The 16,241-nt window shown below is 57.5% G+C and overlaps 2 protein-coding genes and 1 long non-coding RNA gene across 8 annotated transcripts in view; 2 read left to right on the top strand and 1 right to left on the bottom strand.

Moving 5' to 3' along the window:
- Positions 1 to 8,384, top strand: part of LOC140610227 (uncharacterized) — a 38,856-nt gene extending 30,472 nt beyond the window's left edge. The window contains exons 3-4 of the long non-coding RNA XR_012011969.1: positions 6,958 to 7,178; positions 7,268 to 8,384. This is a non-coding gene — a long non-coding RNA (uncharacterized lncRNA). The remainder of the gene's footprint in view (positions 1 to 6,957; positions 7,179 to 7,267) is intronic.
- RRP9 (ribosomal RNA processing 9, U3 small nucleolar RNA binding protein) lies at positions 511 to 8,799 on the bottom strand. The gene is made up of 15 exons (XM_072786029.1): positions 8,643 to 8,799; positions 8,252 to 8,334; positions 4,772 to 4,881; positions 4,322 to 4,389; positions 4,197 to 4,238; positions 3,747 to 3,873; positions 3,012 to 3,136; positions 2,836 to 2,928; positions 2,456 to 2,556; positions 2,234 to 2,368; positions 2,095 to 2,157; positions 1,799 to 1,944; positions 1,638 to 1,717; positions 775 to 848; positions 511 to 678 (listed from the first exon to the last, which is right to left on the bottom strand). The coding sequence occupies exons 1-15, from the start codon at positions 8,727 to 8,729 to the stop codon at positions 585 to 587; spliced, it is 1,428 nt and encodes a 475-aa protein (XP_072642130.1). The 5' UTR covers positions 8,730 to 8,799; the 3' UTR covers positions 511 to 584.
- Positions 8,800 to 9,000: 201 nt separating this feature from the next.
- PARP3 (poly(ADP-ribose) polymerase family member 3) lies at positions 9,001 to 15,920 on the top strand. Of its 6 annotated transcripts, none has more exons than XM_072786028.1 (11): positions 9,001 to 9,151; positions 10,254 to 10,443; positions 11,106 to 11,231; positions 11,458 to 11,646; positions 11,857 to 11,989; positions 12,079 to 12,305; positions 12,554 to 12,700; positions 12,909 to 12,995; positions 13,239 to 13,416; positions 14,586 to 14,741; positions 15,364 to 15,920. In XM_072786028.1, the coding sequence occupies exons 2-11, from the start codon at positions 10,261 to 10,263 to the stop codon at positions 15,531 to 15,533; spliced, it is 1,596 nt and encodes a 531-aa protein (XP_072642129.1). In that variant the 5' UTR covers positions 9,001 to 9,151; positions 10,254 to 10,260; the 3' UTR covers positions 15,534 to 15,920. The 6 variants fall into 6 exon arrangements, 5 of the variants coding, with proteins under 5 accessions (XP_072642129.1, XP_072642125.1, XP_072642128.1 ...); XM_072786024.1 differs by lacking the exon at positions 9,001 to 9,151 and adding an exon at positions 9,180 to 9,581; XR_012011968.1 differs by lacking the exon at positions 9,001 to 9,151 and adding an exon at positions 9,196 to 9,581 and having other exon boundaries at positions 13,239 to 13,421.
- The last annotated feature ends 321 nt before the right edge of the window (positions 15,921 to 16,241 follow it).

Raw genomic sequence — 16,241 nt, 5'->3', positions numbered from 1 at the left:
AGCAGGAGTGAATTGTCCAATAGATAAAATCAGCAGAAAGAACATTCTTGTGACAGCCTGGCTGGCATTCAGACCAAGGGCAGAGCTATTCTCAACTCTGACACTTGTCCTCAGGTAGTAGGCAGTGTGGTATCCCCCTACCCCACCCATCTCTAGCTTCCTGAACTGGCCTGGGTGGGCCAGGTAAGCCTGACATGCAGGCCTAGCTTTCTTCATTTCAATTCTGACTGACAGCCAGCCCTGGTACATAACTGGACAGCCATGGCTCCCTAGCCAAGGGGTCTGCAGCTTCTGACCCCTCGCAGCCCAGAGCAGTGGGTGGGGAGCTGGCCTAACAAGGTCACAGAGGATACTCAAGAGACCAGGAGGTGGATGAGGTCTCCATCCCCAGGTTCCATGAAAGGACAGAAAGCCCTTATGCATCAGAGATGCTGGTAGGAGCCCTGCCCCCCCCCCCCACAGTCCTGCCATCACCCTCCCTCCCCAGTCGAGAAGCTTCAAGAGACAAAGCCCAAAAGAGGAGGCTTTTAATACAAAGAGGGCAGGGCCTGGTCTAGAAAGGACTTAAATAAAGGGGAGAGGAGTCAGGAGCCTGCCGCAGGGGGCCTGGGGGCCCTGTGGAGCGGGATGATGCAGACGGAGTTCCGAGCCTCTTTGATGCGCCACCAGCGGCCAAGCCTGCAGGGGGTAGAAGGGAAGCAGCTGAGGCCAGGCCCAGCCCCCTGTACCCCATCTGGTAGCCCAGCCAGTGCCACCTCCCAGGGTGCCTCATACCTGTGCTCCTGCCCGACCCCAGCCACCAGGAAATCCCCCGAACTGGAGAACTTGAGGCTATTAATAAAACCCACCTGAGAAAAGGGAGAGATGTGGGAAAATGTGAGGACAGACCCCTCCCACACCTTCCCCTACCCCGCCCCCCCCCCCCCCCCCGCCACGCCTCCCTAGCACCACAGCCCTGGCCTCACTGCCACAGGCTTGGCCCTAGGAGCTTAAATCCCTGCTCTGCCCCAGCAGATCAGGGCCCCCTGATCAGTCCCTGACCCCTCAGGGCCTCAGCCTCCACGTCTGTGAGATGGAGGGAAACATCACGCTGGCCTCACAGGCAGTTTGTGAGGATTTAAGGAGACAGTGAAAGCCAAATACGTCACGTTTCAGGGGGTGGCCTAAGGCGTGGCTCCCAGCTGTGAGGTCCCGGAGACCCCATGGCCATCACCAAGCCCTGCGCTGTCACCAGACGTTACCGACCATCCTGCCATCTCCCTCAGGGCACCCTGTGTCCACACCCCCTAGCCTGGGCCCAATCTGGCACCATTGGTGCCATCATAGCATCAGACACCCCCATGCCTTTGCACATGCTGTGCCCTGCTGTCCTAGCCTTGTTCCCCTGTACCCAGGACAGGGTGGAGGTGAATGTTTAAGAGGAGAGGTGGGGGGAGACAGGAGTGGAGGAGGGAGGAAGGGTTCCTATCAGGCCCTGTGGTAGGAACTGGCACTATAAAATAACAAGTCATAGCCTTGCCCTGAGGAGCCTCCCTTCTGGCAAGAAAAAAAACAATAAGGGGCTAATCCCAGGTGCCCTGAACTCTAGGGCCTCAGGAGTGTGGCAAAGATAGGCGAGGCATTCAAGCCCCACTTACCAGGGGAATGTCGCAGAGAGGTTCAAGCTGCCGGAAGCCCTCCCCACACTGCCAGAGCCTCACGCAAGAGTTGTGGGAGCCTGAGGGGTCAGGGAGATAGTGAGCGCCCCCGCACTGGCCCACCCTGCAACCCCCTCTTTTCTGCCTCAAAGGGCACCCACCTGTGGCTACAAGGTCTGTGTTGAGCAGGGCCGCCACTGCTGATACCCAGAAGGGCTGCTCGAGGCCTGGCTCCCCCCGCAGCCCATGGGCCTCACGCTGCAGGGCGAGCGGCCGCTTCTTAGAGAGACCCCACAAGGCCACAGAGCTGTGGACAAAGAACATAATTGGCAAGGGGCTGGGGTAGGGCAGAAAGGCCACTCAGCAGAAAGGAATCCCACTGCCACAAGGGAAGGTTCCTGGAGCCAAGTCCAGGAGCAGCGGTAGTGGTGCAAGGCATCCCAAAGGCAGCTCTTACCCATCATCTGCGCCCGATACCATGTGCTCCTCGTTGATAAGCTGGATGCTGTCGATGGAGCCCCTGGCAAAAGGAACAGTGAGGGGCACAGCCCCACCCCAGCCCCTCTCCCCTGACCTGGCCCAGTGGATAGCCTTACTGGTGGCCATAGAAGACAAGCTGGGACTCCTCAGGAATCTTCCACACACGCACCGTCCCGTCCCGGCCCCCAGCCGTCACACAGCACTCCCTGCTCAAGGCATCCAGCGCAGCGACGGCATCCTGGTGCCCAAAGCTGGAGGGGGAGAGGGGGCAGAGGGAGGATGGGGTCCCATGTGCACTGGCACATGCATCTGCACACCCTTTCCCCGTGCACACTCACAGTGTCTCCACATAGGAGTTCTCCGCCACGTTCCACACCTTCACAGAGCGATCATGGGATGTGCTATAGAGCTGGTGGGTTCCTCTGCGGAATGCCAGACCCTACAGATACATGGACAGGAAGCAAAAGTGGACCTGGACCACAGCAGGCGAGACAGAAGTCCTCGCCAGGGGAGGATTTCCTCCTAAAAAGCACGTCACAAGCCCAGGGAGGCAGCGGTGCACTCCTGAGCAGCCTCCCCACTCCCTAGGCAAGCTCAGTCTCCCCGCAATTCCCCTTCACCTCCTTTATGTCCCTGAGGATGGACACCCTCTGCCTCATTCAGCCCATTGCCCCAGCCCGGCCCACTTGGTTGCTTGGTAAATGCCCACAGCTCCTACCGACACGGCATCCCGATGGCCTGTGAAAGTGTACAGGTGCTGGCAGCTCTGGGCCTCCCATATGAGAATGAGCTTGCTGCGGTCACCCGAGGCCTGTGGAGATGAGGACAATGGCCACAGGCACCCAATGTGTGCCCCCGACTCTCGCCCACCCCCCGGGGCCAGCACTGCCTTACGAGGTACTTGCCGTCAGAGGAGATGGCCATGCAGAGAATATGGCTGCTGTGGCTGGGGGGTTGCCCCTCAACACCCTTCTTGGCCCGTGGGATCACGTGAAGCTTCCGTCCAGTCTCCACGCTCCCTGACAACAGGAAAGAGAAAGTTACTGGGACAGAGGGTAGGACTGGCTGGCAACCCCCTCAGGGGCAGCACGGGGCTGTGGAGAAAGTGGTGCCTTCAGAGCAGAACTCAGCTCGGCTGCCGTGAGCCCCTGTATAATCCCCAGGTTCCTCATCTGTCACCCAGTGACAGTAACCCCCCAAGGGCAGCCACGAAGCCCCAGAGAGGATAGGAAAGTGCCTTAGGACCAAGGGTACGAGTTCTTCCAGTTTCTCCTAAGGGTGGATGAAAACAGTACTCAGCTGTCGAAGGGGGGTACCCAGGAAGACCGGGATGCAATCCCAGGACAGCACAGAGCCTCAAGTGTCCTCCAACTGCCCACCTACAGCACCAATCCCCATTCATCAGTATCCTGCCTCTGTTCAATCGCCTCCAATGACAGCGACGGGGAGCTCAAGCCCCACTCTTAGGCAGAAGCTTTCACTGGCACCCAGAGAACACCTCCTTAGGAATAAACTTATGTCCAGAAGCTTCCCCCACCAGGCCTCAGTCTGCCCTGATTACTCCCTCCTCCACAGATCAGCCCTCCCAAAAGATCCCCGGGTCTGCACCCCCAAGCCAGGCTCACTCACACTTGATAATGGTGCAGTCTTTGGCAGCAGAGAAGATGGCAGAGTCATCGGGGGTGATGACCACACACGTGATGGAGAGCTGGTGCCCCCGTAAGACACGGATGTCAGCCGGGGCTGGGCCCTGAATCTGGGCAAGCAGAGTGAGGTCACTGCCACAGAGGACAAGAAGGCCCCTAGATGCTCACTCACTCGCACACACACCACACGTGCACACACGCGTGTACACACACACACACACACACACACACACACACACACACCATCCTTTCCCACCACCCTGACCAGGGCTGCAAGCATCAGACCCTTACCTGACTCTGTCTGCCTAAGTGCCCCCCAAGTTCCAGAGCAAAAACCCCACAGCCTGAGTCCCCAGTTAGGCCATTCACTCACCTACCCATGTGGGACCCATGATTCACTTCAATCTTACATCAAAGTCCCCTGCCCGCTTACCTCCTTTGCCACCGACTTCTGCAGCCTGCCCCTCTGCTCCAGCTGCACAGAGAGGAGAGGGATGAGCTCCCAAGAGCAGGACCAGCCCAACCCTTCTCTCCCACCGCCTTCCCTCCACAACTCACCACATCCTCCTTCAGGCGCCCTGCCACCTGGTCCTCCTCAAATGCCCGGGCCTCGGCCTTCTCCTCCTCTATGCAAGGACAGACCAGACCAAGTCAATGTAGGCCTAGACTCCACTTTTCCCTTCCCATTCCCACCCCACCCCACTGCCTTGGTCTTGGGCTCCAAACACTCGGGTTGTGTCCCAAGGGAAGTTCAGGCTGCCTTGGGCAAAGGAGAGATCTCCTCCTGCCTAACCCCTGCCATTACTTAGAGATTAGGCTAAAGCCCCCTGAAGGTCAGACCCACCCCAGGAGGCCCATTAGTCTCCCAGCCACCCTCCTTCAGGAAATCCCACACCAGCAGCTCTGGCAATCCACCAGGTACCTGCTCAGCCACCCGTCAGGCGGCTGGGGCACAGCAGGTGGTCTTGGACACAGGCCCTGCCCCTGCCTGCCAGTGCATGGGCTCACCTTGCTGCCTGAGCTGCTCCAGGTAGAGCTTGGCCAAGCGAAGCTTCTTCTCCTGGGCTGTCTCCTCCAGCTCCTCTTCCTCTTCCTCCTCAGTCTTCCTAGGAGCCAGGCTGCGGGAAGGAAGGGAATAGCTCTCAGAGGGCTCACCCCACTCTTCCAGCCACTAAGACCATACCTCCTCACTGCTTCCCCTGGCACTCAACCACCCCCCTCCGTCTCATAGCCAACGATTACATATGCAGAAAACCCAAAGACTGAACTTGTCAAACTGAAAGGAACCACCCAGTCCTCACATGAGGGTGAAAAGAGACCCAAAATCCAAAGAGATCACTGTGAAATCTCTTAACTCTAGAGGGAAAGAGCAGGTTCTACAAGCTGTTGAAGAAAGGTCACATACGAAGGGTCTGGAATCAATAGCAACAGTGGTCAACAAAGGAGCCACATACACAAAATACTGAGCTGTTTACACAAGGTGTGAACCCCTGGAAGGCCACACCAGTTAAACCCTCGATGACCAGTGAAGACACTGTTAGATGTACAAGCTGCCACAGGACTGGCCTTCTCTAAGCCTCACAACAGGATGAGGGACGTGCCCCAACACAAGACAGTCAGCTGGGAATGACAAAGGCATGGGAGACAAGGAACAGGAGCTCCAATACGGGAAGCAGAAAAGGCAGATCCCAGACCATGCATCCCCAGACAGGGGAGCTATGGCCAGCCCAGATCCGATAAAAGGACCTAAGCAGGGGCAGCCCCGGTGGCTCAGCGGTTTAGCGCCACCTTCAGCCCAGGGCATGATCCTGGAGACCCGGGATTGAGTCCCACGTCAAGCTCCCTGCATGGAGCCTGCTTCTCCCTCTGCCTGTGTCTCTGTCTCTCTCTGTCTCTCTCTCTGTGTCTCTCATGAATAAATAAAATCTTTAAAAAAAAAAAAAAGGACCCAAGCAAGAGGCAGACACACTGGGGACGTGCCTACCTCACTCTCACTGCATCTACCCTGAGGACAGGATTCCAGGTGAAACATAACTGGTCTTGGCCTGACCTTGTGAAGCTTTCCATTACATGTCTCATATTCGCACTGGCTAGAGCACTCACCTCACTCAAGACACATCCTACGCAGACTTGCTCCTGGGAGCTACAGGCAGGCCACAGGAACCATCCCCCGATCTTGTGCCTGAAGATACCTAGTATCTGTCAAATGGCCCAACTGCTTCCCCAAGATTCATTTATGACTTTGTCCACAATGTCCCCAGAAGGGACCTTGGAAACTGCCAAGGAAGCCAAGGCTGAACCAGGCCCCAGAGACCATCTAGTACCCAGTGCCCAGCAAGCCTTCAGCCAACAGGCTTGGTTCTGCCCTTCCTGTATATATCTATGGTTAAAACTTCTGCTCAATTCACCCAAACTAATCAATCTATCGTATAGGGGTTCACATGTAGGAGATAGAACTCTATAAAGAAAAGCAAAGGAAGGGACGCTTGGGTGGTTCAGTGGTTTAACACCTGCCTTTGGCCCAGGGTGTGATCCTGGAGTCCCGGGATCGAGTCCCACATCAGGTTCCCTGCATGGAGCCTGCTTCTCCCTCTCCCTATGTCTCTGCCTCTCTCTCTCTTTCTCTCTCATGAATAAATAAATAATATCTTTAAAAAAAGGAAAAGAAGCATATAATCATATGACATCCTGGAAAACGCAAAACTCTAGCGACAGTAGTCAGCAGGGGCTAGAGGGAGGGGGGCATGGACTCCAAAGGAGGGGGGGTGGGAGTGTTGTGTGTGGCAGGAGGGGTTCTAGCGCATGATGAAACCCTTCCACACCTTCAGAGTGGTGGTAGTTACACCACTATATGTGTTTGTCAAAACTCACATACTGTACACTAAAGAAAGTGAATATTACTGTATGTAAATTATACCTGGTTAAGAAAATGAAAAGAAAAAGAAGGAGGAAGAGGAAGAAGGGAGGGAGGGAGGGAGGGAAGGAAGGAAGGAAGGAAGGAAGGAGAAAACCAAAGAAACAATTAAGTCAGGAATGCAGAGTTGGGGCCTCTAAATTCCTAAGTGGTGGGTGCACGGAGGTTCATCATCTCACCATTGCCCCCTATGGTCCAAATACATTTCATTGATTCTTCTGTATCTCATACATTCACAACACATTTTTTTTAAGATTTTTTTTTATTTATTTATTCATAGAGGCACAGAGAGAAAGAGGCAGAGACACAGGCAGAGGGAGAAGCGGGCTCCATGCAGGAAGCCTGACGTGGGACTCGACCCCAGGTCTCCAGGATCACGCCCTGGGCCGCAGGTGGCACTAAACCGCTGTGCCACTGGGGCTGCCCCACAACACATTTTTTAAACATTTAAAAGTGTTCGGCACAGGGCCAGGCACACCGCTACCCACAGTGATCTTAAAAGTAAGTATGTGAAGTCTTCCTGTGACCATGTTAAGGCCAACTTGTGCTCAATGTTAGAAGCTGAATTTCTTTTTCTTTTTTTTTTTAAGATTTTTTTTATTTATTCATGAGAGACACAGAGAGACGGGCAGAGACACAGGCAGAGGGAGAAGCAGGCTCCATGCAGGGAGCCAGATGTGAGACTCGATCCCAGGACTCCAGGATCAGGAAAACTATGGAACTTTTTTTTTAATTCCCTGGGCTGAAGGCGGCGCTAAACCGCTGAGCCACCCAGGTGTCCCTAGAAGCTGAATTTCTAAAGTCAACTCTAAGGAAGGCCCCAGGATTCCCTGGTATGATGGCCTCCATTCCACAGGCTCAGGCGTGGTACCTTGTTAACTTCCTCTGAAACCCTGCAACATGTCTCACCCCTGTCACCTGCAGAATGGAGGTATTCAAAGCCCTCCACAACCTGGATGCGGCCAACACCTGCCTTTCCAACCTGTCCATCTCCCACTTGGGCACATGTAAAGCCCTAGACTTTTCTCTGCTCCCTGAATGTCCTCCCTGCCCTTCCTTATCTGACAGATTCCTCCTTATCTCCCCAGGCCCTATTTAAATGTCCCATTCCCTGTCTCCAGAACACAGAGCTGAAGAATACCCACTTCATTACAACCCATTTTGTCTTCACCTGCCTGCTTACCTCTGCATTGTCAACAGTAAAGCCAGTGCCTGGCATATGTTGAGAACAGCAATTTGACATTGTGGGAAAACAGATGGAAGAACTAGCAAGCATTTCTTGCATGCCTCTCCCCATACCAGCCCGTCCAGCTTGTGCACCTGTCCCTGCCGTGAACCAGGGAGGTCTCACTGGTCTCCCATTGGGACTGGGGGTTCTCCCCACACAGAGACCCTGCCGGGAAAGGAGAGGAAACTTCTCAATCTCCTTAAGACGAGTCCTACTATCAGGCTCAGAACTGGAGGGAAGAGCCAAGACCTAGGAGCCGAAAAGGCCCAGCTCTGCCCCGACTCCCTGAGTCTTCCATACACTATGAGCCTCAGTGTTCCCTTCCTCCAGGTGGGAGAGAGCTCACCTCTCACTCTCAGAGTCGCTGGAAATCTCCTCATTCATCTTGCCGCCTCCCTTGGACTTGCCCCGGTCCCCGGCAGAGTCGGCCTGAGAATTAAATGATCCTTTCGTTAGTCCGGGGTCCCAACCACCGGGCACTGACCAAGCGCGCCTTCCGATCTCTCGAGAGCCGCCGGACTAGGAAAGGCAGTGGCCTCCCCGCCCCCGCCCCCGCCCCCGCCGGCTCCAGTGCAAGGTCTTTCAGGACCTGGCCCCCGGAGAGAGGAACGAAGCCGACTCCAGCTGGGGTCCCGAAAAAAGGGCCGCGGAGGCGCCCGGGGCCCGGGTGTCCCGGGGCGGACGACGCTGGTCCCGGCGGCGGGGCTGACTGTGGCCCGCAGAAGCTTCAGGCTCACCTTTCGCCGCCGCTTGCCGGCCCCCGCACCGGCCGCGGCCCCCGAGGCCGGCCTTCCCCGCTTCCGAGCCGCCGCCGCCGCCGACATGCTGCCCACCGCGAGCGCAGCGGCCGCCACGGAGAACTCACGTGGCTGCTAGCCCCGGAGGTCTGGCACGACTCCGCGCCCGGATAGGCTCCCAGTGCCCCGCGGGTCCCGCCTCCCACGGCCCCATTGGCTGCCTCTGTACGCTCTGTCCCGCCCCCAGGCGCCCATAGGATAAGCGCTTGTGGCCCCGCCTCCAAGGCTTCCTCCGGGCTCCAAGCCTCCTCGGGCGCTTCCGGCCCAAAGCTGCGGCGCCTGCGCCCTGCTGCGGGCTGGCGACCAAGGGGCGGGCCGGACCAGAAGCGCCTTCTCTGTGTTTGCGGCCCTTGGACGCTGGGGGGCGTCAGAGATGCAGCGCCCCGAGTCTCGCAGCTGGGCTCCTCCCCGTCGGGGGCGGGAGCTAGGGTGAACCAGCCTGGCACTAGGTAACGGCGAGGAAACGTAGGCAGCCCGGAGGAGAGGGAGGCGATGCCCGCACCTGGGCCCAAGGTCACGGGGCAGCCGGCGGACACGTATTGCGTGCCTCGGGCCACTCAAGCGGCGCGAGGGACGCGTCAGCCTCCTGGGCTGCGCTGGCTCTCCCGGTCGAGTGTCCAGCGGTCCGTGGGACAGGCTGCTGGGCTCCGCTAGTCCAGCCTCTGACTCACTTGACTGGTGGCCAGATAGCTGGAAAACCACACCCCCACCCCTGCGCTGCCCCTGCCCCACCCCTGGCGATTGTAGGGAGATCACTGCCCCAAGTCACGCCTAAGGTTACAGAGGGTTGCTGGAGAAGGCCCTAGAACCGGAACTGCCGCGGGGGTCCTGATACTAGATCCGTGGCTGCCATCTCTCCCAGGTCCCTCCTTCTTTTAGGTGAGTGCCCTATGGCCCTGCCCACAGCCCCCTGCAGGGCAGGGCAGGGCAGGGCAGGGCAGGGCAGGGCAGGGCAGGACAGGGTGGTGCTGGTGCTGGCCCACTGGTCTCAGACCCTGACTGGCACCCCAGAACTTTTAAACCCCTTGGGAAGGATTTCTGGGCCGCAGGGTCCCAAGTTCTAGAGGGACAGATCTGGCCTCGGGAGTGTGGCCCTTGGGAGCTGCTGCCCACTCTCCTCCATAGTTGGGGTGACTCAGCCCAGCAGCCATGCCACGTCCATCTGAGTCAGCTGAGACAGGGGCGGAGCGGGCAATACCCAGGGAGTGCTCTGGAGGGAGGAGGAGACCAGAAGCAAGAAGAGATTCTCCTCACTTTTCCTCCCTCATCAGGACACTGGATTGCTAAAGAGAATAGGGAACCATTCTTCCGAGGCTCTGGGGCAGACTGGACAGGGTCCTGGCCTGGCCCATGCGAATGGGAAAAGGGAAAGGGGACTGGTACAGAGAGCTGGTTTTGGTCTGGCTTAGAGAATGGAGAGATGGAGTCGGCGGGGAGGCAATGGGGAGAGGGTCACCAAAAGAGCAAACCCAGAGTGGGGCACGTTGGTGCTGTGCCAGCCAGGTGGGATGCAGAGGCCATGAAGGCCTGAGGGCCCTCTTTGTGCCCCAGAAGAGCCATGGCTCCAAAGCGCAAGCCCCAGGTGCAACAGGAGGGCCCTGAAAAAAAGAAGGGGCGGCAGGGTGCAGAGGAGGAGGACAGCTTCCGCTCCACTGCCGAGGCCCTCAGAGCTGCACCCACAGAGAAGCACGTAGTCCGAGTGGACCCAGCATGCCCGCTCAGCCACAACCCTCAGACCCAGGTAATCTGTCGTCCCCTTCCAGACTTGGAGCCTAGGTACAAATACACTCAGACCAGTCCCCCTCCTCACTGGGCCTCGGCTCTGGCCAGGTAGCTCAGGCTCCCAAGAAGCTATGTTTCCCTGAGACCCCAACGGTCATGTAGGGTTATAGCCCATCAGATCCAGGCAAGTCATGTCTGCTCCTCAGACCCTAGGGTAAGCCTCCAAGCTTCTCAGGCCTCCACCTGCCATACTTAAGACAGGATTTCAACCTCCTTAGTCTCCCCAGGGCTCACCTGTAACCCCTAAAGCAGCCCCAGAGGGCCATGTACCACTGAGATCCCTTTTGCATGGCAGAGTGGTGTCCTGTCAGACCTCCAGGGCAGAAGCAGTGTCTCCCTCTGATTCCCTGACACAGGGTACAGCCACATCCTCCCAGAACTTCCCCCAACTGAGTTTAGTCATGTTCCCTCAGATTGTGGCCCCCAGGGCAGAACCATGACCTCAAGCCTTTCCTGATAGAGCCTCCCCTGGATGTCCCAGTGCATCCTGACTGCTGTTCCCCTCAAACCCCTGTCACTGTGTGGCCTGCCCTCCCTACGGCCTGCTCTCCCACCTGTTCCATCTGAGGGCCGTCCAGGCTGGCCTGCCCTCCCCAGAGCACCACCCCCCTCCGGCCCTAGGTGCATGAAGACTACGCCTGCACCCTGAATCAGACCAACATTGGAAGAAACAACAACAAGTTCTACATCATCCAGCTGCTGGAAGAGGGGGACCGCTTCGCCTGCTGGAACCGCTGGGGCCGCGTGGTGAGTGCCACCTTGCCATCCTGGACCCACCTTCCCCACCCCTGCTCACCAGGGTCCCCACAGCTCACTCGGCAACTGCCTGCACCCTCTCTCCACCTCTGAATGCCCAGGGGCTCCTGGCACAGGGCCTGGCACAGCTGAGGCCAACCAGATGTTTCACAGTGGGCAACTGTGGCAGGCACCCGCACCCCCTGCCTGCCCTGCTGCCTGAGGCTGTTGGTTGCAGGGAGAGGTGGGCCAGTCGAAGCTCAGCTACTTTGTGTTGCTGGAGGATGCAAAGAAGGACTTTGAGAAGAAATTTCAGGACAAGACCAAGAACAGATGGGTGGAGCGGGACCACTTTGTGGCCCACCCGGGCAAGTACACACTCATCGAAGTACAAGGAGAAGATGAGGCCCAGGAGGCCGTGGTGAAGGTGAAATGGCCAGGAAGTGTGTTGGTGGGCCCCAGTATGAGGGAGGGGACTGGAAGGAGAGACCCAGCCAGTTGGCTTCTGCCACTGCCCGGCTGTGTGACCTCGGGCATACACCTCCCCTCTCTGGCCTCAATGTGGCCAGTCTCTAATGCCAGGTTCTGCTTTGGCTGTGCCCAGCTGCTCCTGCCCATCCACGCCCTCTACCTCTAGGTGGATGGAGGCTCAGTGAGGAACATAGTTCAGCGGGTACGGCCCTGCTCCCTGGACGCACCCACACAGAAGCTCATCACCAACATCTTCAGCAAGGACATGTTCAAGAATGCCATGACCCTCATGAACCTGGGTGAGGAGAGAGGGGCCAGTCAGGAGGCAGGGGCCACGGGGGTGGCAGGACTACAGGGCTGAGTCTCCCCCACTCTCTCCACCCATTAGATGTAAAGAAGATGCCCCTAGGGAAGTTGAGCAAGCAGCAGATTGCACGGGGCTTCGAGGCTTTGGAGGCTCTGGAGCTGGCCCTGAAAGCCCCCACGGATGGTGGCCCCAACCTGGAGGAGCTGTCCTCCCACTTCTACACTGTCATTCCCCACAACTTCAGCCGCAACCGGCCCCCGCCCATCAACTCCCCTGAGCTTCTGCAGGCCAAAAAGGACATGCTGCTGGTGAGGTTTGGCAAGCAGGCAGGCAGCAGGGCAGACAGACAGACTGGGCAAGGGAGATGGGGGACAGATGGCCAAGGAGGCCCAGATAGGCGGACTGAATGGGTAGCTGGAAGGACAGGGGAGGGGAGGACCAGCCGGATAGATGTGGTGGGAGTGCACAGGTCAGGTGGCTGGGGCCCCAGGTCGTGTGGGAGGGAGGAGGCTGGGATTGAATTAGACAGACAAGCTGTCAGCGTCCATCACTGTAGGTGCTGGCAGACATCGAGCTGGCCCAGACCCTGCAGGCATCCCCTGAAGAGGAAAAGGTGGAGGAGGTGCCACACCCCCTGGACCGAGACTACCAGCTCCTTAAGTGCCAGCTCCAGCTGCTGGACCCAGAGGAACCCGAGTACAAGGTGGGCCATGTCCCACAGAGGAGCCAGGACAACAGTAGGCACTGTCCCTCTGCCCATCTGCCCTCCTGGTGTGCAGAAGAGCCGCTTGCCCTTGGCCTTCTCTCCCTGTGTCTGTAGGGCCTGAGGAGAGCTCTGGGACTGGAAGCACCAGTGGGGGTTTGTCCACACATCTCTCACCCTTGGCAACTAGCTTCTGCTTTTCCTGCAGGTGATACATACCTATTTAGAAAAGACTGGTGGCACCTACCGGTGCCCTGCTCTTCAACACATTTGGAAAGTGAACCGAGAAGGGGAGGTAAGGGAAAGTACCCCCCCCAACCCATTTCCCTCACTACCTGTCCCTAGCTTATGTGCCCATTAGCAAGTCGGTGTAGCAACTCATCAGCTTCCGCCAGACCCAGGCCTTGCGTATGTGTGCATGAGTATACGTCACTGGCCACAGGGGCCTTTTGCTTCGCTCATGCCCTCTGAACAGTGGGGAGAAGCACCTGAGCTTGGATAATGTGATGCTCCCTGTTTCCACCTCCTTCCCCTGAAGGGAGATAGGTTCCAGGCCCACTCCAAGCTGAGTAATCGAAAGCTACTGTGGCATGGCACCAACGTGGCGGTGGTGGCCGCCATCCTTGCCAGTGGGCTCCGCATCATGCCACATTCTGGCGGCCGCGTTGGCAAGGGCATCTACTTTGCCTCAGAGAACAGCAAGTCGGCTGGCTATGGTGAGGTACCTCTCGGGGCCAACCCCCAGGGGGACTAGCCCTAGTGCTTTCCCAGCTTGTGGTGGATCTGGGAGAGGAATCTTTGAATGGCTACTGACTAGAGTGCTCAGTGGGGCTCCCCGGGGACTGGGGGAACTCAAAGGGAGGGCAGTGGCCAGGGATAGGTTAGAAGTGGCAGGCAGCTTCCCTTCCCAGAGAAGGTGATGCAGATCACCCTCAGGATGAGTGAGCCAGCCACAGGTGGGGGCGGGGGAAGGTAGTGAAAGAGGAGGCTTGGAGGTGAAGAAGCCAGAAGCACAAACCCTGTGAGCACAGCCTGATGATAAAGATCCAAGCAAATGCCTGGTGTAGGCAGGGGGCTGGAGTTTATCCAGGGAGTGATGGGGACCCTAACCAGACTTGTATATAGAGCATCTCAGTGGCTGTAGCCATGGGGAGGGCCACTGGGCCAGAGGTGCACGGAAGCCATGCTCTCACCCAGGCCAGATGTGATAGGCATCCAGCCCAGGCAGTGGAGGTGGGGGAAGAGAGTATCCATGAGAGGAATGCATGAGAAGTGGGATGGGAAGCTTGTGTGACAGGGCCGGAGGTATCTCTCATCATCCCCAAGTTTCTGTCCAGAGGTGTCCTCACTAAGACCACCTCCCCAGACTGGATTCTCAGCCAGCGCATCATTGGAGACTCCTACCTCCCACTGAGCCAGGAGAGCCAGGCTGGATGGAGGTGATGATGTTCTAGGATATCTGAGGTTGCCCAGGGCAAGGAGTCCACCAGAACAGAGGAGCCTAGGAAGGAGTAGAGGGTGGCCTTGGGAGAGCCAGTGCAAGGGGGTCCCCAGGTAAGGGGCAGAGGATACCAGTGGCGAAATCAGCAGAGCTGGCCAGAGAGAGAAGGCATCTACCCTGGATTTAGCCACTGGGACTCATAACTGACCTTGGCGTGAGGGGCAGGGGCTGCAGAGGCCTGCTCTCAGGGATCCAAGGAATGGGGGAGTGGGTGGGAGGGAGCACAGCCAGGACAAGGGGGTGTTTTTAAGGATGCAGGAAGAGTGGGCACTTTTCTGGGCTGAGTCAACAAAGCCAGAGGAGATAATAGTGCAGCAGAGTGGGGGACAGGAAGTCAGATAGGAGGGCCAAGCTGCCCATGTTGAGCTTCTCTGTGTCCCCCAGTTACTGGCATATCCTGCGGAGCCCACCAAATTGGCTACATGTTCCTGGGTGAGGTGGCACTGGGCAGAGAGCACCACATCACCATCGACGACCCCAGCTTGAAGCAGCCACCCCCTGGCTTCGACAGCGTCATTGCCCGAGGCTCCACAGAGCCTGGTGGGTCCTGAAAAGCTGGACATGCCTGAGGATAAAGGCCTGGGGCTGAGCTAGGGGACTGGGAAACTTTCAGGGAGGAGGTGGGCAGGGGAGGGGCAGTGGTGGGGAACGAGAAGAACGAGGCTTCCCTACTATGTCATTCACAAACCTTTGCTGATTCAACACATCACTCCTGAGCATCCAGGAGGGCTTCAAAGAAAAGGTGTCAATGACTGAGCATCAAAAGGTAAATAGGCAGGGACGCCTGGGTGGCTCAGCGGTTTAGCACCTGCCTTCAGCTCAGAGCCTGATCCTGGAGTCCCAGGATTGAGTCCCATATCGGGCTCCCTGCATGGAGCCTGTTTCTCCCTCTGCCTGTGTCTCTGCCCCTCTCTCTGTGTGTCTCTCATGAACAAATAAATAAAATCTTTTAAAAAAAAAAGTAAGTAGGCATTTCCCAGGCAGAGGAATTAAGAGGATATTCCAAGCAGAAGGCCCAGCCTGTGCAGTGGTTTGGAGACTGCAAGGTGGGAAGGAGCAGGGGTTCCCTGTGGCAGAGTGGGGAGCATAGGGGGCAGAACTTATTGGTGAAGCTGAGGATCAGTGACCCTTGAGTCACCTGTGGCCCTTGCTATACCTGTAGATCCATCCCAGGACACCGAGCTAGAGCTGGACGGCCAGCGAGTGGTGGTGCCCCAGGGCCAGCCTGTGCCCTGTGCAGAGTTCAGCAGCTCCAGATTCTTCCAGAGCGAGTATCTCATCTACCAGGAGAGCCAGTGTCACCTGCGCTACCTGCTGGAGGTTCACCTCTGAACCGTCTGCCTACCCCTGCCCCTTGCCTGGGGCCTACTGGTGGCCAGACTGTCATCCTTCCTGCCCATCTCTGGTGCCCCCAAATCTCCCTCTTATGTCCCAGACAGTGATTCCCCCCCTCGCTCCAATCCTTGCTAGCCGTGGCATGGCTATGGCTCCAGAGTCTCGCCTCCTAAGGTGTTGGGTGTGATGGACTGCCATTGTTACTGGGGCACAGATACAGCAGCCCATTCAAGTTAGAGGAGCACAGGCTAAGAATGGATGGAATCCCACATCCACCCAGGCTGTCCGCCCTGCCCCAGACTGTCTGTCCGAGAGGTGTGAGCACCAAGGTAGGCTGAACTTCAAAGCATATATACCAAGTTTATTAAATATTGTATCTGCTCACTCCCTGGTCTCTGCTTGTCTGTGCTGCAGCTGCACAAGGCCTGGCTCTCCTTCCCTCTTGTCGGAAACCCACCACACCACACAGCAGCCCTAACCCCACACTAGGGAGTGAGCACTCACAAGGTTGATGTGGGACACACACACACACACCGATCTACATCTGTGTCTGCAACAACGGGCCTCCTGATCCTTGAGCTTTCAAAGGAGACTCTCACCAATTCAGAACTGTTGGGCATTTGGGGACCCACGTGGTGATTCTGCATTTTAGCCCAGACACAACTGGGCAAATCAAGCATTCCTCATGTCTCGGCCCAAACATCC

This window comes from Canis lupus, chromosome 19 (assembly GCF_048164855.1).
Source record: "Canis lupus baileyi chromosome 19, mCanLup2.hap1, whole genome shotgun sequence".
NCBI lineage: Eukaryota > Metazoa > Chordata > Mammalia > Carnivora > Canidae > Canis > Canis lupus.
This window is presented reverse-complemented; position numbering and strand designations above follow the sequence as displayed.

What these genes read in the sequence shown, in the direction of transcription:
- PARP3 (XM_072786028.1), top strand. Translation starts at nt 10,261, where the DNA reads ATGGCTCCAAAGCGCAAGCCCCAGGTGCAACAGGAGGGCCCTGAAAAA. An exon ending in GCCACAACCCTCAGACCCAG is followed by an intron (nt 10,444 to 11,105) that starts GTAATCTGTCGT and finishes CTCCGGCCCTAG; the next exon opens with GTGCATGAAGACTACGCCTG. An exon ending in CCCAGGAGGCCGTGGTGAAG is followed by an intron (nt 11,647 to 11,856) that starts GTGAAATGGCCA and finishes CTCTACCTCTAG; the next exon opens with GTGGATGGAGGCTCAGTGAG.
- RRP9 (XM_072786029.1), bottom strand. Translation starts at nt 8,729, where the DNA reads ATGTCGGCGGCGGCGGCGGCTCGGAAGCGGGGAAGGCCGGCCTCGGGG. An exon ending in GGCGCCTGAAGGAGGATGTG is followed by an intron (nt 4,239 to 4,321) that starts GTGAGTTGTGGA and finishes CTCTCTGTGCAG; the next exon opens with CTGGAGCAGAGGGGCAGGCT. An exon ending in CACAGACCTTGTAGCCACAG is followed by an intron (nt 1,718 to 1,798) that starts GTGGGTGCCCTT and finishes CTGACCCCTCAG; the next exon opens with GCTCCCACAACTCTTGCGTG.